The sequence below is a fragment of the Thunnus maccoyii genome, chromosome 21 (assembly GCF_910596095.1).
Source record: "Thunnus maccoyii chromosome 21, fThuMac1.1, whole genome shotgun sequence".
In the NCBI taxonomy this organism is placed as follows: Eukaryota; Metazoa; Chordata; class Actinopteri; order Scombriformes; family Scombridae; genus Thunnus; species Thunnus maccoyii.
Window position 1 is genome coordinate 21517506 of NC_056553.1, and position 18101 is coordinate 21535606.

At 41.8% G+C, this 18101-nt stretch overlaps 1 protein-coding gene across 1 annotated transcript in view; it reads right to left on the reverse strand.

Annotated features, from left to right (window-relative positions):
* The window catches only part of mkxa (mohawk homeobox a), a 30309-nt gene that overhangs the window by 6181 nt on the left and 6027 nt on the right, over positions 1-18101 (reverse strand). The window contains exons 4-5 of the mRNA XM_042398666.1: positions 16695-16848; positions 12346-12705 (exon numbers count right to left, since the gene is read on the reverse strand). Coding sequence (XP_042254600.1) covers positions 12346-12705; positions 16695-16848 — 514 coding nt within the window. The remainder of the gene's footprint in view (positions 1-12345; positions 12706-16694; positions 16849-18101) is intronic.

Consider the following 18101-nt stretch of genomic DNA (forward strand, 5'->3'; position numbering starts at 1 on the left):
GATCTGGATCCAGAGTTCAGGCTTTTGCAAGCCGCCATAAGTGCCTAATTATTCCCACCGCCTTGCTCTGTTCCTGCCTTGTTTTCCAAAAATGTTCCCATGTAGCGTGACCCACGCTGACAGTACCGGGTTTGCAAGGCCTGGGGCCCGATTATGAAATTTCCTGTAGTTTTCCCCTTCGTTCTGTAATAGGTGTATTCCACAGAGAGCGATAGACTTCACTCTTCACAATTTTTCTTCTGTTGATCGTTCTTAGACAGAAGAAGAGAGGAATGTGTGCGCACGTGTGAGAGGGAGATGAGGACATGATAACCCAGAAGTACAAACCACAGAATGAGATTTTAGGTTTTAGTCCGTCAAAGCGTTCCAACAAAATCCTCACATTCCCGTCTGGCCACAACTCCCTGCTGTCCTATCTTTCTCTCAGTCTTTATCTCCCTTTATCAGCGAGTCCTTCTCCTTTATTGATATTCCTCAACTCCCTCATCCTCTGTCCTCCACTTGTTCACCTCTTGCTGCAATGATTTGCTGTAATACCCCCTGATCCAGGTACTCGAGACTGACCATTCTCAGGCAACACAGCCAAAACAAATGCAATATTTCCCGTCTGTTTTAATAAAGGGTAACTCTGTGCTATGTCAAGAATAAGCACTTCGTCCACAATTTCAAAGGCTGTTTTTGAAAGCCTTTGATATTATCCATCGCTTTCATCATCTCTACTTTTTTCATTTTTCAAATTTTGATATTTTGCAGTTGTTTTTGCCTAAACTGTGAAACCCAGGCAGATACTTGAAGGGTGTGAAGGCATCCTCTCTGCACTCTATCTGCATCTACTCTCTTGATTGTTGCCAGTGCTCGAAAGCAGATTGGTCCTGATTGAAAATATGCACCATTCTCCATAATCACAGCACTGTAATTACAGGCTAATTACACTGTTTTCGTGTGTTGTTTATGTTCCCCCAAGATATATTTACTGCTACGGTGCTTAGTGTATAAACTGGTTGGTGACAGCAGCAAGAAGGTCAATTGTAGAGACATCAAAGACAAACATGCAGAGGAAAGTGTCTTTTTGTGTGTTGTGAAGTCACTGTGGGCTGTGGAGTGCAATGTGTGAGTCTTTCCATCCACAGCTTTAAGTGTTTCCAGTGTGTGTGAGGCAGCCACTGTCCAGATGCTCCGTTTAGAACATACAAAACTATTTTTTGTGGTGTCTAGCAGGTGGAGAAGCCACCTGAATGCCCAGAACCCTCTCTTGGACTGGGACACCTCTCCTTGCTGCTAGGAACCCCGGACCCCCAGGATCTGGAAATGCACCACTCCTCACAAAAACTCAATTTCCAAAGCTCTGTGCCTAAAACATCTAAAACTCAGATTTTTTAAAACAAGGGTTTTGCCAAGGACTCTATTAATCGCCAATAAATCACGGAGGACTTTTTATTATTTTCTCATTCTTTTTTCCGTATTTTTTCTTTTTTTTTTTTTACCTTACTATTTCGCTACTGAACACTCAGTCCACTTTGCTGTTGCCTTTGGGCTTCACTGACAGTGGGGTTTCACGGACCGCCAAACGGGAAAGCTAAGAAGTCTGATGGTTTCTGGAGTCATACTGGAAGTCCAAAAATACTAGCTCACTTAACATCACCGCGGGGTAATGGAGGGAGAGCAAAAAGAGGGCAAAAAAAGAGAGGAAAAAACCCTGACTAGTCTTAACAAAACTTGGTGAAAATGAGGGAAAACAAGCAGGGGCTGACAAATTAGAAAGGGAATGAGGTTACACCTGTTAAGATGACTGCGGAGTAGAGTGGTTGACTATCATCATTACCATCTGGTGCTGTTGTTAGCAACATATAACAATAAACAGGGCAGGCCCGATTGTACAAACCAAGGGCTGGGCTAAATTACGCAGACAAATAAACACACAAACACGCACACATTTTATATTACATTTACAGTACGTGGCAGGCTTGTAGCTAGTGGTCTCATCTAACATTACTTAAAGTGTCAGTTCTCCACACATTGCCATGTTGAAAAAAAGAAACATTTAGTGGCTTTACAACATTCCCACAACCTTAAAAAAATAAAATAATATAATAATAATAATAATAAAAATGGAAGAAAGTGCTTCAAAAATGAAACAATAAGAGGTACGGGAAAGATACAGAAAAAATTCAAAGGAATATTTGTGTTTTCTTGCTGATAGTTAAATGAGAAGTTCTCATCTGAACTAACTCTAAGCAAGAAAGGCGGTAAGACTGTTTCCCAAAATATCAAACTATTCCTTTAAGAACTTGAACGTCAAAGTTCAGTCCTAATCTTGGGATTAGCAGTTTGACAAAATAATCTTAAATCAAGGTCCACTTACTAGCTTCTTCCAGAACTTAACAACATTATGACCAACAACCACCTGTTATCAAGAGACCAAATTTACATATTTAGGTCAGGTGATGACAACTAAGCCAAATCCATCTGCTGATGAAGACCATGAGATGCAGTTGAAAGCTCCAGAAAAAAGCTAGCAAGTGCACCTTGAGTTGAGTTAAGATTATCTTGTCAAATTGTAAAGATCGATTAAAAAAGTTTTTGCCACCATTTTCTCATACGGCACCCTTTATAAGGGGTTTACTATTTACTATTATGGCTTTATTAATGCTTAATAAACCATTTATTGATGCTTTATAGATCAGTTAGAAGCCATTAATAAGAATACCCAATGGGTTGTCAGGTTGTAAAGAATATCTCTTGCCAGTGAGTCATTAATAGTCAAGTTATTATTGCTAACAAGCCATCAGGTTTACAGTTATAAATGTTATTAAGTCATTGACAAATGGTAAAAAACCATCAAGTCTGTTAAACGTGTTGATAAAATCCTAACTTTCTAATAAGTCAATAAGCAAAAATTAGTAGCCACCCACAATTATACAAGTTAATAAGTCACTGAAAAAAGGTTTTTACAATAAACGATCAAGTCCACAGATGTAAATGTTAATAAATAGTTGAATGGTCCAGATACCCTGCAGCTAAAAAGCCCATAATAAAACTGATAAATAGTTCTCAAAAATGCTCTACAAAGCATCAGTAAATTAGTTATTTACCCTTCATTAAATCCTTAGTTACAACTTATAAACCCTTTTTAAAGGACGACTTGTTAGAAGGTGGTATTAAAAAGTTTTATGTTTCTGGGCTGAAGGTGTAATGAGGACTTTGTGGAGTTCACTCTGACTGGAATAAGAATATTATCACACCAATGGAGGAAAACCAATAGTTGGAAACACTCACAAGCACACAGAAAGATCCAAATTCAATTGTTGAAATAAGGAAATGAGCTAAGCTGATTTTCGCTGAGGCACCTGATGAAAACCAGAGTGGTGTTGCAGACTCGACAATCTGCTCACCGCTGACCTGTGCAACCGCAGTCCAGGTCAAGAACAGATCATCATACCATTATGAGGCCCCAGTCAAGATCTATGGATGAGTCAGGAGTTACAGTCATCACAGATGAGTCATAACGCTGCGCTGGACAGAAAATGTGTCATCCAATTTTACCTCCAGCAACATCTGCCTCTTGAGGCGCAATTTCAAGATGTAAAGTCAGATTGAAACTACTGAATGTGCAGAAATGTGAGTGCATGGACCAATTTCTTTTAGCCAAGTCTTTTGGTCCCAACCAAACAGGAAGTGACGAATGTTTCGGGCGATATACGGCGACATCTATTGATGATATCTTTGATTTAAAACCCAAGCCACAGTCTTGAGCACGAGGTGCAACACAGAGCAAACACTCTGAGCACGGCTTTTTTTCCCCAGATCTATGTTTTATATATTTCTCAAATGATCTGTGCCTTTTATAATGTCAAGAAGAGTCTGTAAATGAAGTTAGAGATGCCTTGGCACTCCTTTGGCCTGCCCTCTGCCAACACTACTTTTATATTACCCCTCCCAGCCATTTCTCTCTCTCTCTGTCTCTACGGGTGGTGAATATGTCTGAGTCTGAGGCTCCAACGAACCAAACTGTCAATTCCACTCAGTTAGCCAAAGACATCATACACGGCGTGAATTTAATGTCTTCTCCGTTTGCCCTGACAACACTTTCATCACTTAAAAAAATATTGAATAATTAGCTCTTACACTATTAAATAGTACACACACAGGCTGACACAGCCAGATACTGAACCACTGCCCAAAAATGATCCACTGCATTTCTTTTTCTGTGCTGCTTTTTTTCCGTGTCTGCCCGGCAGATGACACACTGGTGTGGCTGCGGTCGGGGCAGATAACCACGATCCGGCAATGAGGATTACGCTTTTTGTCTTCTTGCTAGATGAAGAAATAATAACAGTGTTTCAAATGTTTAAACACTGCCAGGTTGTCATTGTGTTTACGAGTGCCAGTAAACAGAGTGTAATCAGGGCCCCCGTAAATCAGCCAAAATGAGAAGAGCGTCTTGACGAAGAAGTAAATACATTGTCGAGGCGAGTGTGTGTGTTCTTTATGTGTGTGTGCGGGTGTGTGCACAGACTGCCAGGGTGTCATGGACAAACAAAAAAAAAAAAAAAAAAGCCAACCAACAACATCATCATCATGAGCAAAGATCGGGGTTTGGGATTTGGCGTGACAACAGATGATTCACACGAAAACGATCATCACAAAAGATTGAAAAGGAGACAGTGATAGTATCTGAGGATCAGCGGGCTCATACTGCAAATGCTGACTTCATCACAGCAGGGACGCATCGCTGGAGGAAAAACACCCCTGATGACGAACAGATGAGCCTGTTATCACTGCTTTGATACTAGAACAGGTACGAAAGAGACAAAACAGTGCTGATTCTTCTCTGCTGGGCCGATTCATCACAGGTTTCCCAGTAACATCCTCTGGGATGAATGACTGTTGTTTGCGATGCGCAAAATACACACATTAGTAAAAAAAGCAGAAACCACGAGTAAACATTATTTGGATTTTTAAATGTTTTCATGTGCCCAAAAATATCCTTTTTTGGGAGCTGGAGGCCAAATGATATGTTTGCGCTGCACTCACTGCATCATTATGTTGCAATTTTTCACAGTGGTAGGTTGAATTGCCCTCTCACACTCTTCGGGGATTTCTGTGTGTGCGTGTTCTCTGTCCTCGCAAGGTCACACCTCTGCTCTCTCATTAAACCTCTCTCCCTCCTCCGTCCCGTGGGAACACAATAGCAGCCTATTGTTCTAGACACGGCTCGCTTTTTAAAATGGAAACAATTTGTGTTTTATACAGAGCAGGGCAGTGCGGCTTGGTTTCCCTGACTAGGCAGGCAGCTGTGTTTTCTGAATCTGATGACCTGTGTGTGCGTGTGTCTGTGTGTGTGTCCCAAAAAACTTTGGCCTGCTGATGATTTTAAAAACGATCAGGTTGAGAGGGCTCATTATTCCGTACTCTTCCAGTTCTATGTTAGGGAGTTACGTATAAACAGTGTCTGTGCCGATGTTTGTCTGTTAACACTTCTCCGCAGAATGACGGCTAGAATGAACAGTGTCCCAGTCTGCTGCTGTCTTCTCTGTTTGCCTCACACCCAGCCTCTGTTTAGTGGTCGGAAGCCAATAACCCATCTTCCAATGACAGAGGTTCACCATCAGGGTTTTTTTCTCTTCCTCCCTCTCTCTTTCTGTCTTTTTATCCACCTTTCCATTCGCATGAAGCTGCACCACAGTTTAATGCCAGGATTATACCTCACCTCTGCCAACTCCCAGTCGTTCCCACCGTTGGACCTGCCACACCCTTAAGGACACTTCACAGTCTTTCTTATACATTGCTAAAAACTCCACACTGAGTGTAAAAAATGACTTTAGAGTATAATTGTGGTAGAAAATAGTTTCACATATGGATTCATGGTACAAATCATATTCAAAGGTAATCTGTGGACTCTACTGTCTCCATGCATAAGGCTGTAATACACACACACCAACACACATGAATACTGTAGTACTACAGTTGTTCAAACTGTCACTGACTAACTTATTATACCTAATACCTAATCTTTTTCAAATCTGTTTCAATTTCATTTGCTGAGGTTTTGATGCGTCACCTATCTAGACACAACACCCTTGTTATTCTGAACAATCCACAGACCTCACTGTCTACAGGGTGCCTTACGGGAAGGCCAAGGATGCCACAGTCAATATTGTGTATATACAGACGGATGACAAAGGAAAAACCAACACAAAGTGGCTTCAATGTGCCTTGGAGTTGAGTCTACAAGTCTCTGGAACTCTACTGGAGGGATGAACATAATTCTGCCTAAAGATATTCCCTCATTTGGTGTTTTGATGATGGTGGTGGAGAGCGCTGTCTAACATGTCAGTCCAAAATCTCCCATAGGTTTCAACTGGGTTGAGATCTGGTGACTGTGAAGGCCATAGTATATGATTTACATCATTTTCATACTCATCAAATCATTCAGTGAACCCTCATGCCCTGTGAATTGGGGCATTGTCATCCTGGAAGAGACCATTCCCATCAGGATAGAAATGTTTCATCATAGGATAAAAGTTATCACCCAGAACAACATTGTATTGATTTGCAGTGACCTTCCCTCTAAGGGGACAAGTGGACCCAAACCATGCCAGCAAAATGCCCCCCAAAAGCATAACAGAGCCACCAGATCCCCTCACTGTAGGGGTCAAGCATTCAGACCTGAACCAGTTTTTACTTTAATTTGTCATCCGTCTGTATATATATACTGTACCAATCAAAAGTTGCTTTTTTAAAGAGCTCTTAAATGGACTGTAAGTTAAGATTTTTTGTCAAACAAATGTTTTTGAGGGTTTTTTTGTAATTTGGCCCTTTAACCTTTGCCCTCACCCAAATTTATCCTGTTCCTAAAATAGCTTCTCATTAAAGTGAGGCCTGGCCAACTGTCTTCACTTTGGTGGATCTCCCTATCTTTGTGAGAAGAAATACAACAACACACACACGGACACATGCACACACTCTCATTTCTTCCAACCACAGCCTCTGTGTCTCTTAGTCACTGCCACCATGCTGTCTTTCTTCTCCCAACAGGCCACTGCTGGAGAAACTCAACTCTAGATCTGGATGGAACAAGTGCCTCCCTCTCCTCCTCTCATCCCTTCCACACTGATTCCTAAAGCCCAATCTGAACCCAGTGAGTCTTGGCAAAAGCTGCTGCCTTGGAACAACATCTCCCCCACTCCCCCTCTCTCTGTCTTGCCTTTCTCCCTTCCTATGAAACTGTGGAAAGAGCTAATCGTAGCCAGTCTATCCACATCTCTGGATTCCTAAGATGAGGAGTCCTCATCAATCACTGTCCGGGAGTGGCTCATTGTCACAGAGCGACTCGCGTCGAGCACTGTCTCTCCCGTTGCTCTGTGGTGTACAGTAAATTACACAGTTGCTCATCAGCCAGTGAATGCTACATCATAGTCTTAAATCAGACACTACATACACCATCCCTCAACAACACTGCTGTATAAATCATCACAGTTGGGTTTCTCTTTGGAGACGACACAGGAGAAACATTAATGGTGAAGGAAATCCAGTTAAGTATATCTTGTTAGTCGAAAATATGAAAACAGCCGTGATAGAAATCTCTCCCTGTATCATTCACCACCATCAGACCTTTCTACCTTCCTAGTTCAAGACAAGAAATCCAAACATTCTTTTTTTTTTCCACAGAAAGATTACTTTTCTTCCATTCACCTGGACGACTCCACAGCTCCTTAAGTGCCACTGAACTCTCCAGGATTCAATAACTGTCTGGCAATCACTGTGGCCTAATTTGAAAGGCCCTTAGGATCTCAGCGGCTGCTGTCAAACACTGCTGTTTTCATTGAACGTATTTAAAAGAAAACTGTGTGTTAAACTGCACCTGACTTAGAAATAAGTCACTTTAGTGCTATAAAATAAAGGCAACTTTGCCGTTTTGTATGGCCAAAAAGTTCTAAATCAGATACTGGTTGATGGAAAAATTTAAAAGTAGACAGCATTTGTGCCTATACAGCCTCTTAGGACTGCTAGCATGGCTGTCGACAATCAACAGTCATAATAATAATTAAAATATTAAGGGAGCAATATGTAGCACGAAGAACAATGTCAAAACAACTTTTTTGACATGGCTCTAGGGACGGCAATGAGGATGCTGAGGCAGTAAAGGTTAAAAACATTACCTTCTAAACATCAGCATGCTATCATTGTCATCGCGAGCATGTTAGCATACTGACAATACGCATTTAGCTCAGAGCACTACTGTGACTAAGCGCAGCCTCACAACCGTCCTTTGTCTTGTTTATTATAAAAATATCCATTATCTTAATTTAATAGGAGCCGTTTTCGAAAGAGTAACGAAATCTGCTGGTGGCCACTGGCTTGCTTCCACTTATCGCTACTTTTCCACATCAATAGAAGCGCTGGCAGGATCTCTACATTCACCATCAGGCTACTGTACTCAGCTGCAACCAGAATCCATAAAGGAGAGAACCTGAGTAAACGTACCACTGTCAACCTCGTGTAAAATGTCTGACCGAGATCTCTCAGTCTCCATCCACAGAAACATTGGGACTTATTTGGCGTATAATGATCTATATGATATTGGACGGGGCGAAATCTGGTACCGAGCAAGAAGAAAAACATTCAGCCACATTCCTGCCATTTAATATCCCATTAAAGGGTAATTTGGCATGAAACGCCTGGCATGTGTGATGGAATTCTACTGCTCCTTGTGTTCAATGAAATTCCCCACAGGCTTTGGACTGTAGGTGTGTGTGCTTGCATGTGTTTGTACTGGACGTGTGTGTGCATGTGCTTGTATGAGGCCTGTGAATGGTACATTCGTGCATGTGTGTGTGTGTGTGTGTGTGCAAGTGAGTCCTTTCAAGCCAACACAAGTTTAGTTTTCCACTGGGGTAAATCTACACTCTCCATCTCCTGCCACGTCTGACTGCCCTCTGTAGTCACAGATAACACTGTGGGCTCAGGCCGCGGCCACAACAGCCAACTGGCCCATTAATGGACTTTTAGCCAATGGGATGATGGTTGCCAGGCACGCCACTTTTTCTTTGACCAATCACAATTGTTTTACAGGCAGGAATTCGGCAAAAGAATGTGCCAAGAGACACCGTTTGTATTCTTTCTCTCAAGTTCAAATTCTTTTCCTCCCTACTGACTGAAAATGTCAGACATTTTGTCATTGTCAAACAGAAAGTGGGGGGAACATAGAGAGAGTTTAAATCTGATTTATTCAGTCTTTTTTCTCTGTATAACTGATAAAAGTACAGATTTATGTGAAATCTGCTACTCAGGGAAACATTTTTCTTTGATTATAAAAACACTATAAAACTATTTGTAGAAAAAGTAAGAGGAATGTCTTCACTACAAAAATATCTGGAATGTGCAGCACACAGAAGAGAAAAACTGCAGAGGAAATGATGCAAACCCGAGCTTAAAATTATTTCTCTCTGCCTCCTTCTTTCATTTGTTCTGTCTGTATCGGCGAGATCAGATGTGGAATTAAAATTTCATTTTCTCGACTTTTCTTTGTTCGTTTCTGTGACGAACGATCGGATCGGAGGGCCCAACAGGTGTTCTTTCCCATGAGTCAACACCGCCTCGGAGAACTTTCCATGTGTGGATTCAAAAGCTTCTCTTGCATGTAACAGAGTAACACTTCTGTAAAGGTGCCAGAGCCCAAGAAATCCAAGAGGGAGACGTCAGAGCCAAGAAATTATATTAACCATAGAGATAAAATAGTTACTCTCTATTAAAAACAGCAGGCCAGCCAGGTGAATTAATCCTTTTTTTTGGGGATTTCTCTTATTAAAGTCTGGTAGAGAGGGAGTTACAAGTCTCACTAGGTCTATCCATCTCTTTCTTTCTTTCTCCATCTGTGAGTCCCAGCAGGTGCTTCAATGTGAAATAAGCCTGACGTTCGTTCAGGTCACAGGGTTTTAAGTTTTTCGATCAGGAGGATTGTAACTGTCGCAGTCGTTGATGCATTTCATATGAACCCACGCACACACCCCCACCCTCCGGCGGAGACGACTTCACGCTCAGATAATATGAAACACATTTGTCCGTGAAGAGGAGCTTTGAATGAAACACAATAAAACCTGCTCTTCCCCCCACAAAGCCCTCGTCCTCCGTCACTCCATCACCTACACCTTCAAATCCGCCCCCTCCGGGTGCAGTCCGTGCCGAACTGAAAGTGAAAACATTACTATATGGGTTATGAAGTCCGCCTGAACAAAGGCTCAGTGTTCTCAGCTGAAGAAGAACACTCTGACAGATCTGACCTTGATTGTTCACAGCTCAGACGAGTTGCGAGCTGAAACACTGTGAAAGCCTCGCAGTGTTGTGTGATTTGCAAGGGCCTGACACTAAATTCTGCACAGTTAGGAGAACACTGGTGTCAATTAGATCACTGCAAAACATTTTAAGCTGGTTCAACTGCTGCCTAAAAAATGTGGGTTAGCTGAACTCAATGTGAATAACATGGTTATTGTAATGTAAATGTGTTGTATTGTAATGCAAAACAACAAAGGCAACATATGACTTTTGTTCAAGTGTAAATGTGAGTGTAGAGGGGCACGAAATGAAGTGAATACTAACTTCCATCATGGTTAGCAATGTTTTCATTATTATCATAGGAAACAACTGTGACTTAATTTAACACATATTTCAAAAGACACAGTAAGTTTCCATCATATCTTTTTTCTTCAAACTACAAAAACAGAAGTATCTCTGGAGAGTTTCAACATTCAAGCAATGCATGCTGGGAAGTCTGCTGACATAGTAAACATGCTTATTTACAAACTTAATATATTAAGTGAGGCGAACACTCAGCAGCAAATTCACTTAATTTATCTTATTAAGACACAAGATTTGAGGTCAGAAGAGCTCATTTGTTTCTGAAATAGCTCTGAAAATGAAAATGAAATTTCAAGTTGAATAGACTTGAAATAAAAAAAAGAGTTAATGATAAAAGATTAGTTGATTCCACTAAATTCCTGTGTGATGTTTTATAGTGATTACATCCCATTATTTCTGTCTACATCTAATCTACATTTTCTCAAATCATTTTGCAATTCGTGCCGTATTAAACTTTTTTCCTGTAGTGGTTTTTTTTTTTTCATTGATTTTCAAAGCTTGCAGTCTAGCTTGAAATGAACTGCTGTCTAACAAAGATGACCTAAATAAAAACACGTGAAAGTAACAAAGTCTGTAAGGCGACATTTTTTAAAGGATTATTTCCTTGTGAAGACTTCCATTTGTGCCAGAACACAGTAACAGAGCGGAACACATTGAGCTGACCGATATGAAAACACTAAAAGAGGCAGAAAGAAAAAGAATAAAACAGGAGGTCTGATGAAACCTTCGAGTAATGCTCTGGAAGATGTTTTTCATTCTGCGGAAAATTAATGGCAGCAAGTGTCTTTTTCTGAAAGGAGGAAAACAAGCCGGGATACTTCAAACTCCACCGAGTGGAAAGACATCAGCAACAATAATGTAAAGTAGATATGCAACCCAGATCACTGGCATTCACTTATTTAAGTTCTGCTACCTTTGAAGGAGAAACTCATGTTTTAATCTAAGATTCAACTCTGAATCATTTTACATTTTTTTTATTTTTCTTCTCTTTAAAGGTGAAATCCACTTTGTCTAAAAAAAAAAAAAAAAAAGAAATGTGTGCTTTTATGTATCATACACACACAGTCTGCCAACACATAAACACACATCCCGTTTGCCCTGCTCTCTCAGCAGGACCTCATGGCAGGATCAAAGGCATGCCAAACAGTAGTCTGAAAGTGAGCATGCTCCACATGGTCTTGTTGTGTCTGGCCTGTTAAAGCCTGGTCAGAGGAGCTGGCTGGGGGGAATTCCTTCTCTACTTGGCTGGAGTGGGTGAGAGACAGCCGCTGTGTTTGTGTGTGTATGTGTGTCCAAGTGTGTGAATATGACAGTACATGGTTTCCTGTGCTGTGTATATATGAATGTATGAGTGTTACTGTGTTTTTGACACACTGGGGGCTTAAATCTAATAGAGCACTTTTTAAGGCTCTGGACCCTCTTGACTGCATCTCCATTTCAACATACACAAGAATAACATCCATCCATACAAACGCCAAATAAAAGTAGTGAGGTGGGAGAGAACAGTGTGAGATGGCAGCAGCAATGTAATATCAAGACAGGCAGGAAGACAGGCAGCAAGCAGACAGTTGGAAATAATGGACCAGCTGCAGGAATTAAAACAAAATGTGCAGATGGAGGGGGACAAAAAAAGAACAAAAGTGAAGGATGTCGTGTGTGTGAGGGAGACTCTTGAAGGGAAAGAATGCAAGAAATGTGGCTCCTTACCAGCCCGATAAACAAAATTTGCTTCAGCCTCAGAGGAGGACGGCGAGAGCAGCTCATCGTCGTACTCGTTGGAACTGAAGGAGCCGGAGTGGTTCCTCTTGCGAGCGTCCATGACAGCGTTGGCCACCATGACGTGGCGCAGCGAGTCGTTCAGGTAGCGGTGCAACAGGCTGCTCTTGTACTTGGGCGGAGACACGTAGTCCTCGGCCAGTGAGGCGGCTTCGGCGGCCGAGCGCAGCCCCGCTCCCATACCCATAGCCATGCCCACCATGGAGGAGCCTTCCTTCTTGATGACACTCTGGTACATGGGCTTGTTGAGCTCCTCGGGGCGGCTCTGTGTCCTCTGAGGGTTGTCCCCATCTGAGCCATCATGGGGCAAAATCCATGGAAAAAAAAAAGGTTTAGATTTTTAGGTTTTATTCAAAGAATAATAACAGTGCATAAATATTTTGTATTTTTACTCATCTGCACTGTACTGCACACTGCTTCCTATTTTACTTTTTCACTCTCCTTTTTTTGCTCACCTGTGACTCAAAAACAACGTATGCTACATACTGTATATACATATATAGTGATACATGCATAATTCAATGTAGTTTCCTGTGTTTTCATTTAAAAAAAAAAAAAAATTGCCAAAATTTGCATATTTAATGTGGTATTCCTGAAAAACAAGATCTTCAATACTCTCATTTTATTTCAAGTTCAAGACCTTTATTTGTCCCCGAGGGGCAATTGGTTCTGCTGCAGTAGCAATAAAAACAACAACACAGGACAAGACTCACAAGATAAAAACCACACATACATAACCACACATAATAAAAAACACATATAAATACAGGAATAAAAAATTACAGTACTGGTGAATAAAAAAGAGGAGAAACAGGCAGGGTTAGAGATGTGCTGATGCTACCTGTACTTTACAGAGTTGAGTAGTGAAATGGAAGAGGGTAAAAGAGAAGTTATATCTGTTAGTTTTGACTGATGGCTGTGCGAGGTGGGAACCAGATGGTAGAAACTTAAATTCTAAGTGCAGGGGGTTGGTATTGTCAGATATGATGGGTTCTGCTTCCTTTAACAGCTGTTTGTTGTATAGTTTGGATAGATTTTTATGCTGAGTGCCAATAATTTTGCAACTGATTTTTAAAATTATTGGCACTCTTAAAAGAAATCTATCTGAACTGTACAACACATAGTTGTTAAAGAAAGCAGAACCCATCATATCTGACAGTACCAACACCCTGCACTTAGAATTTAAGTCTGGATTTCTATCTCCTCATACAGTTTTAATGCTACCAAGATGATTAATATGTCAAATCATGTATAATTCTTTGTTAATGTGTGCTATGACTTTTCTTATTGTTAACTTACACATTTCTAATATTTAAAAGAAGTCTCCATAGCCATCTGCTGTATTTATAACACAGTACCCTTATACACTAAAAAACTCCATTCAAATTTCAAAGTTCTCTCTATTGCACTGATTAACTGTGAATAGCTTCATTGTGATGACAGTTTAATGCTGTACTGCATAAAATTCCTCTCCCATTACATCTATAACTCAGCCAATACCTTCATTTCAATTAGTCTTTGATGTCTATAATGTCATCCAAAGCATCAATACACACAGCAATCACATGCATTTTCTCCAGGAAGTGCCTCTGTAGTTTCGATTATTTTCTAACTTCTGCGCGTTCCATGTTCATCCCCACTGACTGAGAGTCTGGTTAGTATGAGCTAATCTTGAATCTAAATTCCAGGGCAGAGAGATTTCACCCTGGCGCTCCTGCCCTCCTGCTGGCATCGCCTCAAGAGTAGAAAGCCCAGCCGAGACTTAAGACGCATTACCAAACCATAACGGATGGTAGTCTACTTCCTCTCCATCCAAAGCACATTACCCTTCTATTCCCCTGCAGAAATAAATAATATCCAGGGAGCTCTGCACTGCCGAAGAGATTGAATTAAAGCACGGGTCCCTACCTGATGAAAGAAGCGGGGGTGGGGTGGGGGGGGGGAGATAAAACACCGTACTGAAAAACCAGATATCCTCTGGCAGGAGGGAAATCAAGGAGAAGTTCACTCTAGATACTGTCTCTGCCAAGACTGTAATTTTGTAATTTGGGCAGGTTGGACTTTTGATTCAGTCTGGGCCAAATTAAAATTACGGCTCCCACATATCAGAAACACATGGAGGTAGCGTACTTTCTCTCCTTCCCCTGTGCTGTCTGAGGAAGAATTCAGAGAGTGCTGTGTCTCAATGTCCAGTTCAACATCCTCTCTAAAAACACACAAGCGATAATAAATCTGACCCGTCTACCACCTCTCTTAATGATCCTATGGCAGTGTTGTTTTACATCCACCGCCATCCTCCTGTCCCATGACAGCGTGTCCTCTCTAGATCCCATGCAGAAAACAACATTTTCTCTTGGGTTTGCTACTGTAGATACAAAACAAGTTGGACCATTTCAGGATAGTAAGAAGAATGTATGCTGGGTCAGTGGGGTCAGGTCTGGCCCCATAAATAGCCTCTGGAACAAAAGCATAGGCTTTAAAAATAATGGAGGGCCTTTTAGTGTATGGGTCAGAAGTGGGAGCAGGCTGCGGACAGCTTCATAACCATAATGTGACAGGGAGAAGAGTCAGGGAGATATACACAGCCTCCGGTGGTACAGTGGCCTGTGGCGGACACAGTGCAAACACCATGCACACATTCCTCTCTCAGCCGCACGTTTGGCCTCTCCTCCTCAAAAATTTAATTAGAGATCACTGACACCACAGCACTCTTCCTTTCTGTTCGTTCTTTCACTACGTGAGTATGTATGTTTTATGATTTTTTTTTTTTTTTGTTTCCTGACCATGTTTTCTGTGCTGTCAGAGAGTAGAAAAAGGCAGTCGCTCCCTTGAGAATCAGCATGTGTTTGCAATAAATACATGGCTGACAGAGAGCTACTCATTTACAATTGTAGGCTGGGAGACAGAGGTTGGCTCAGCGGGGTGTCTTAATGACAGCGTGCCGCAGCCCGCCGGCCTCGGCGTCTCTCGGCTGAGTTGCACACTCACCATTTACTGTATATACACCCAGAACACGGCTCTGCATAGCATCAGGCAGCTTTAGGATAGCCAGAGGGGGAGATTGCCTGGCCTTTGGCCTGTTTTCATGTTATTATGCTAGATTTAAATTTCAGGGACGCATAAAGTATGATGTAAGGCAATTTTCCCGGTCACTCTGTACAAAGAGCATCTGTTTCATGCAAGGGTATGTGACCAATCTATAATAGTAGCCTGAGCCATTATGATGTGATATCTTTGAACTGATCATCCATCAAACTGATGGAGGGAGCAGTTTTCCATCATGCTTTAATATACTGTATACCTATGTTAAATACTGCCAATCAAATGCTCTTTTAATTTGACATATAGATTCAGCAACAGCAACTTACAATAGAACAGATAAAGTAAGCCCAAACTTCCTGGGTCACCATTAAAAGCAACATTAAATAAAGGTAACTGACAGAAATCTGATAACAAACACTGCTGTTGTACAGAACATGAGGCCCCACTAACCCACCCTGTTCATCCTGCTCTCTGTACATGTGTACTGTTTGTACTGTACACAGTCACCTTCAAGTGTCCATCATGTACGGTGCACACAGCAGACTAAAATAGCAGCTAATTAAATTTTGCCTCGAGAACCAGATACCAACCAGTGCTCCTAATTAGACAGGTTTGTGTCAAATTAATTTGTTGTAGAAAAATGTGTGTAGGAATAAGTAGGCACAATATCAACTGAATTAATAAAGGTCTTAAAACTATATTTTGACACAGAGCCCCTCTACAACACAGGCCCTCAAGAGTAGGTAATAATCACCACCATAAAGCCTTTATTATTTCAGTTAATGCTGTTATTTATACCAAGGCCACTGAAAATTCTCAATTTGCCAAATTAAGAGGTATCAAGAGGTACAGCTACTATCTCTCATTATATTTGACACAGAAAAGCAAGATCAAAATTAGTAAAATAATTAAATTTGATTACATGTGGCATTTTGTTGGCAGGTGGCCATGAGATAAATGAGATAATAACCTCCAAGTTGTTGTTTTGGTTCTTGCTCCTGCATCATTCAATCTTTGAACGTAAAAACTGTACCCAAAAATCTGTACTTAGTTAAATGACCACTAACTCTCTGACACACAGTGAATGTTAAGCTCTGTAGCCCTAGGGCAGCTGCACATGCTGGTAGTTCAGGTTTGATCATTGAGGGAAAGATTGTGAAATTCTCTACTTTTAACAACACAAACTCAGAATGGAAAGTAAAGAGTGAAGATGCTGTTAAGGTCGTGCCGAGCCGTACCGTCTGAGCAGCTGTCGTCGCTGCTGACGCTCAGCCTCTCTGCGTTGCCCTGCACATATTTGTTGTAGAGCTTGATCCTGAGCGCCCAGCTCAGGTCTGGCTGCCTCACTGTGTTCTTCAGTCGCCTCCTGGCATTGGCAAACCAGTTGGAGACCTGAGAGAAATAGAAAGAGGGAGAAGAGAAGGAAGCGGTAAGACCAGGCAAATAGGAACACATTATTGTTTTGATTCCAAACACCTCCACATCCATAGCAAAACAAAGACTATCCTTTATGAAAACGTCTGCTTTCTGCCTGCAATTACTCTCATTCAGAAAAACCAAGAGAGACCAAAGCAAAGACAGAAACAGAGTCAGGTTGCAGAGCAGCTCGCTTTAAGAAACATCCCAGACGCTCCAGAGAGACACCCCAGCATGCATCTTTTCTGTGTCAACGCCATGTAGAAACATTTAACACCCTCCATACGCCGGACGGCCAGCGAACGCAACGTTTCATTAACTAATGTTCCAACCGAGATGTACGTCCCCGGTGCTTATTCTGGACTCACAAAGCCTCCCTTCAATAATAAATTTTTTCCAACACTGTCTTCAAGATGCAATAAAAAAGACACTTGAGCCGGCGCTCTTCCTTTCACTGGGAAAGGAGACCATTAGATGTTATACTAGAATAACTTTTCATGCTCAATAGACTTCAAGCGGCTTATGAAGGGGCTGGGACAGGGGCCTTATGCTAGAGTACTTATTTTTCTGATCCTCTCTTTCAGTATCGTGTTTCTCGTTAACTGAGACCATCCCACATCCCTTTGTCTAAAGCCCAGCGCTGTGGCACACCAGGGGGAAGGCGGCATCTAGTACATGTGGCTTGGACAGAGGGGAGGGGAGGCGAGGCGAGGTGAGGCGAGGCGAGGCGTAGGACGGCTCGCTAATGAGGGCTGGAGGAACGATGGCTGTCAATGGGGTGAGAGAAAAGAGAAGGAGGGAGGAGGGAGGAGGAGGATGGCAGATGACACCCCAAGAGATTAAAAAAAAGGGGGGGGGGGAGACACAGCAGCCAAACCGGCTCTTTCACCCATAGCCTGTCTGCACTGTATGTACCGTAGAAGAGACGGCACGCAGGCACAGCAGGCGTGCTAGCCTGGAGGGATTTCAGTGATGATGGAGAGATGGCACCGTGTTATTAGCATAAACTTTAAAGAAATAATTCACAACATTTACATGGAAAAAGGAGCTGTTTTGCTTACACGTGATAGATTTAGTTGCTTTAAACATCTGGTGCCAGGTAAGTGTTTCCAGGGGAAAATTATCTGATGCAAAGGAAGTGATATGTGCTACATTGCTGGCAGCAACAACAGTGGTTTGTCTGGATTAAACAGTGGAATAACTGGGTAGTTCTGAGTAACTGTGAATGG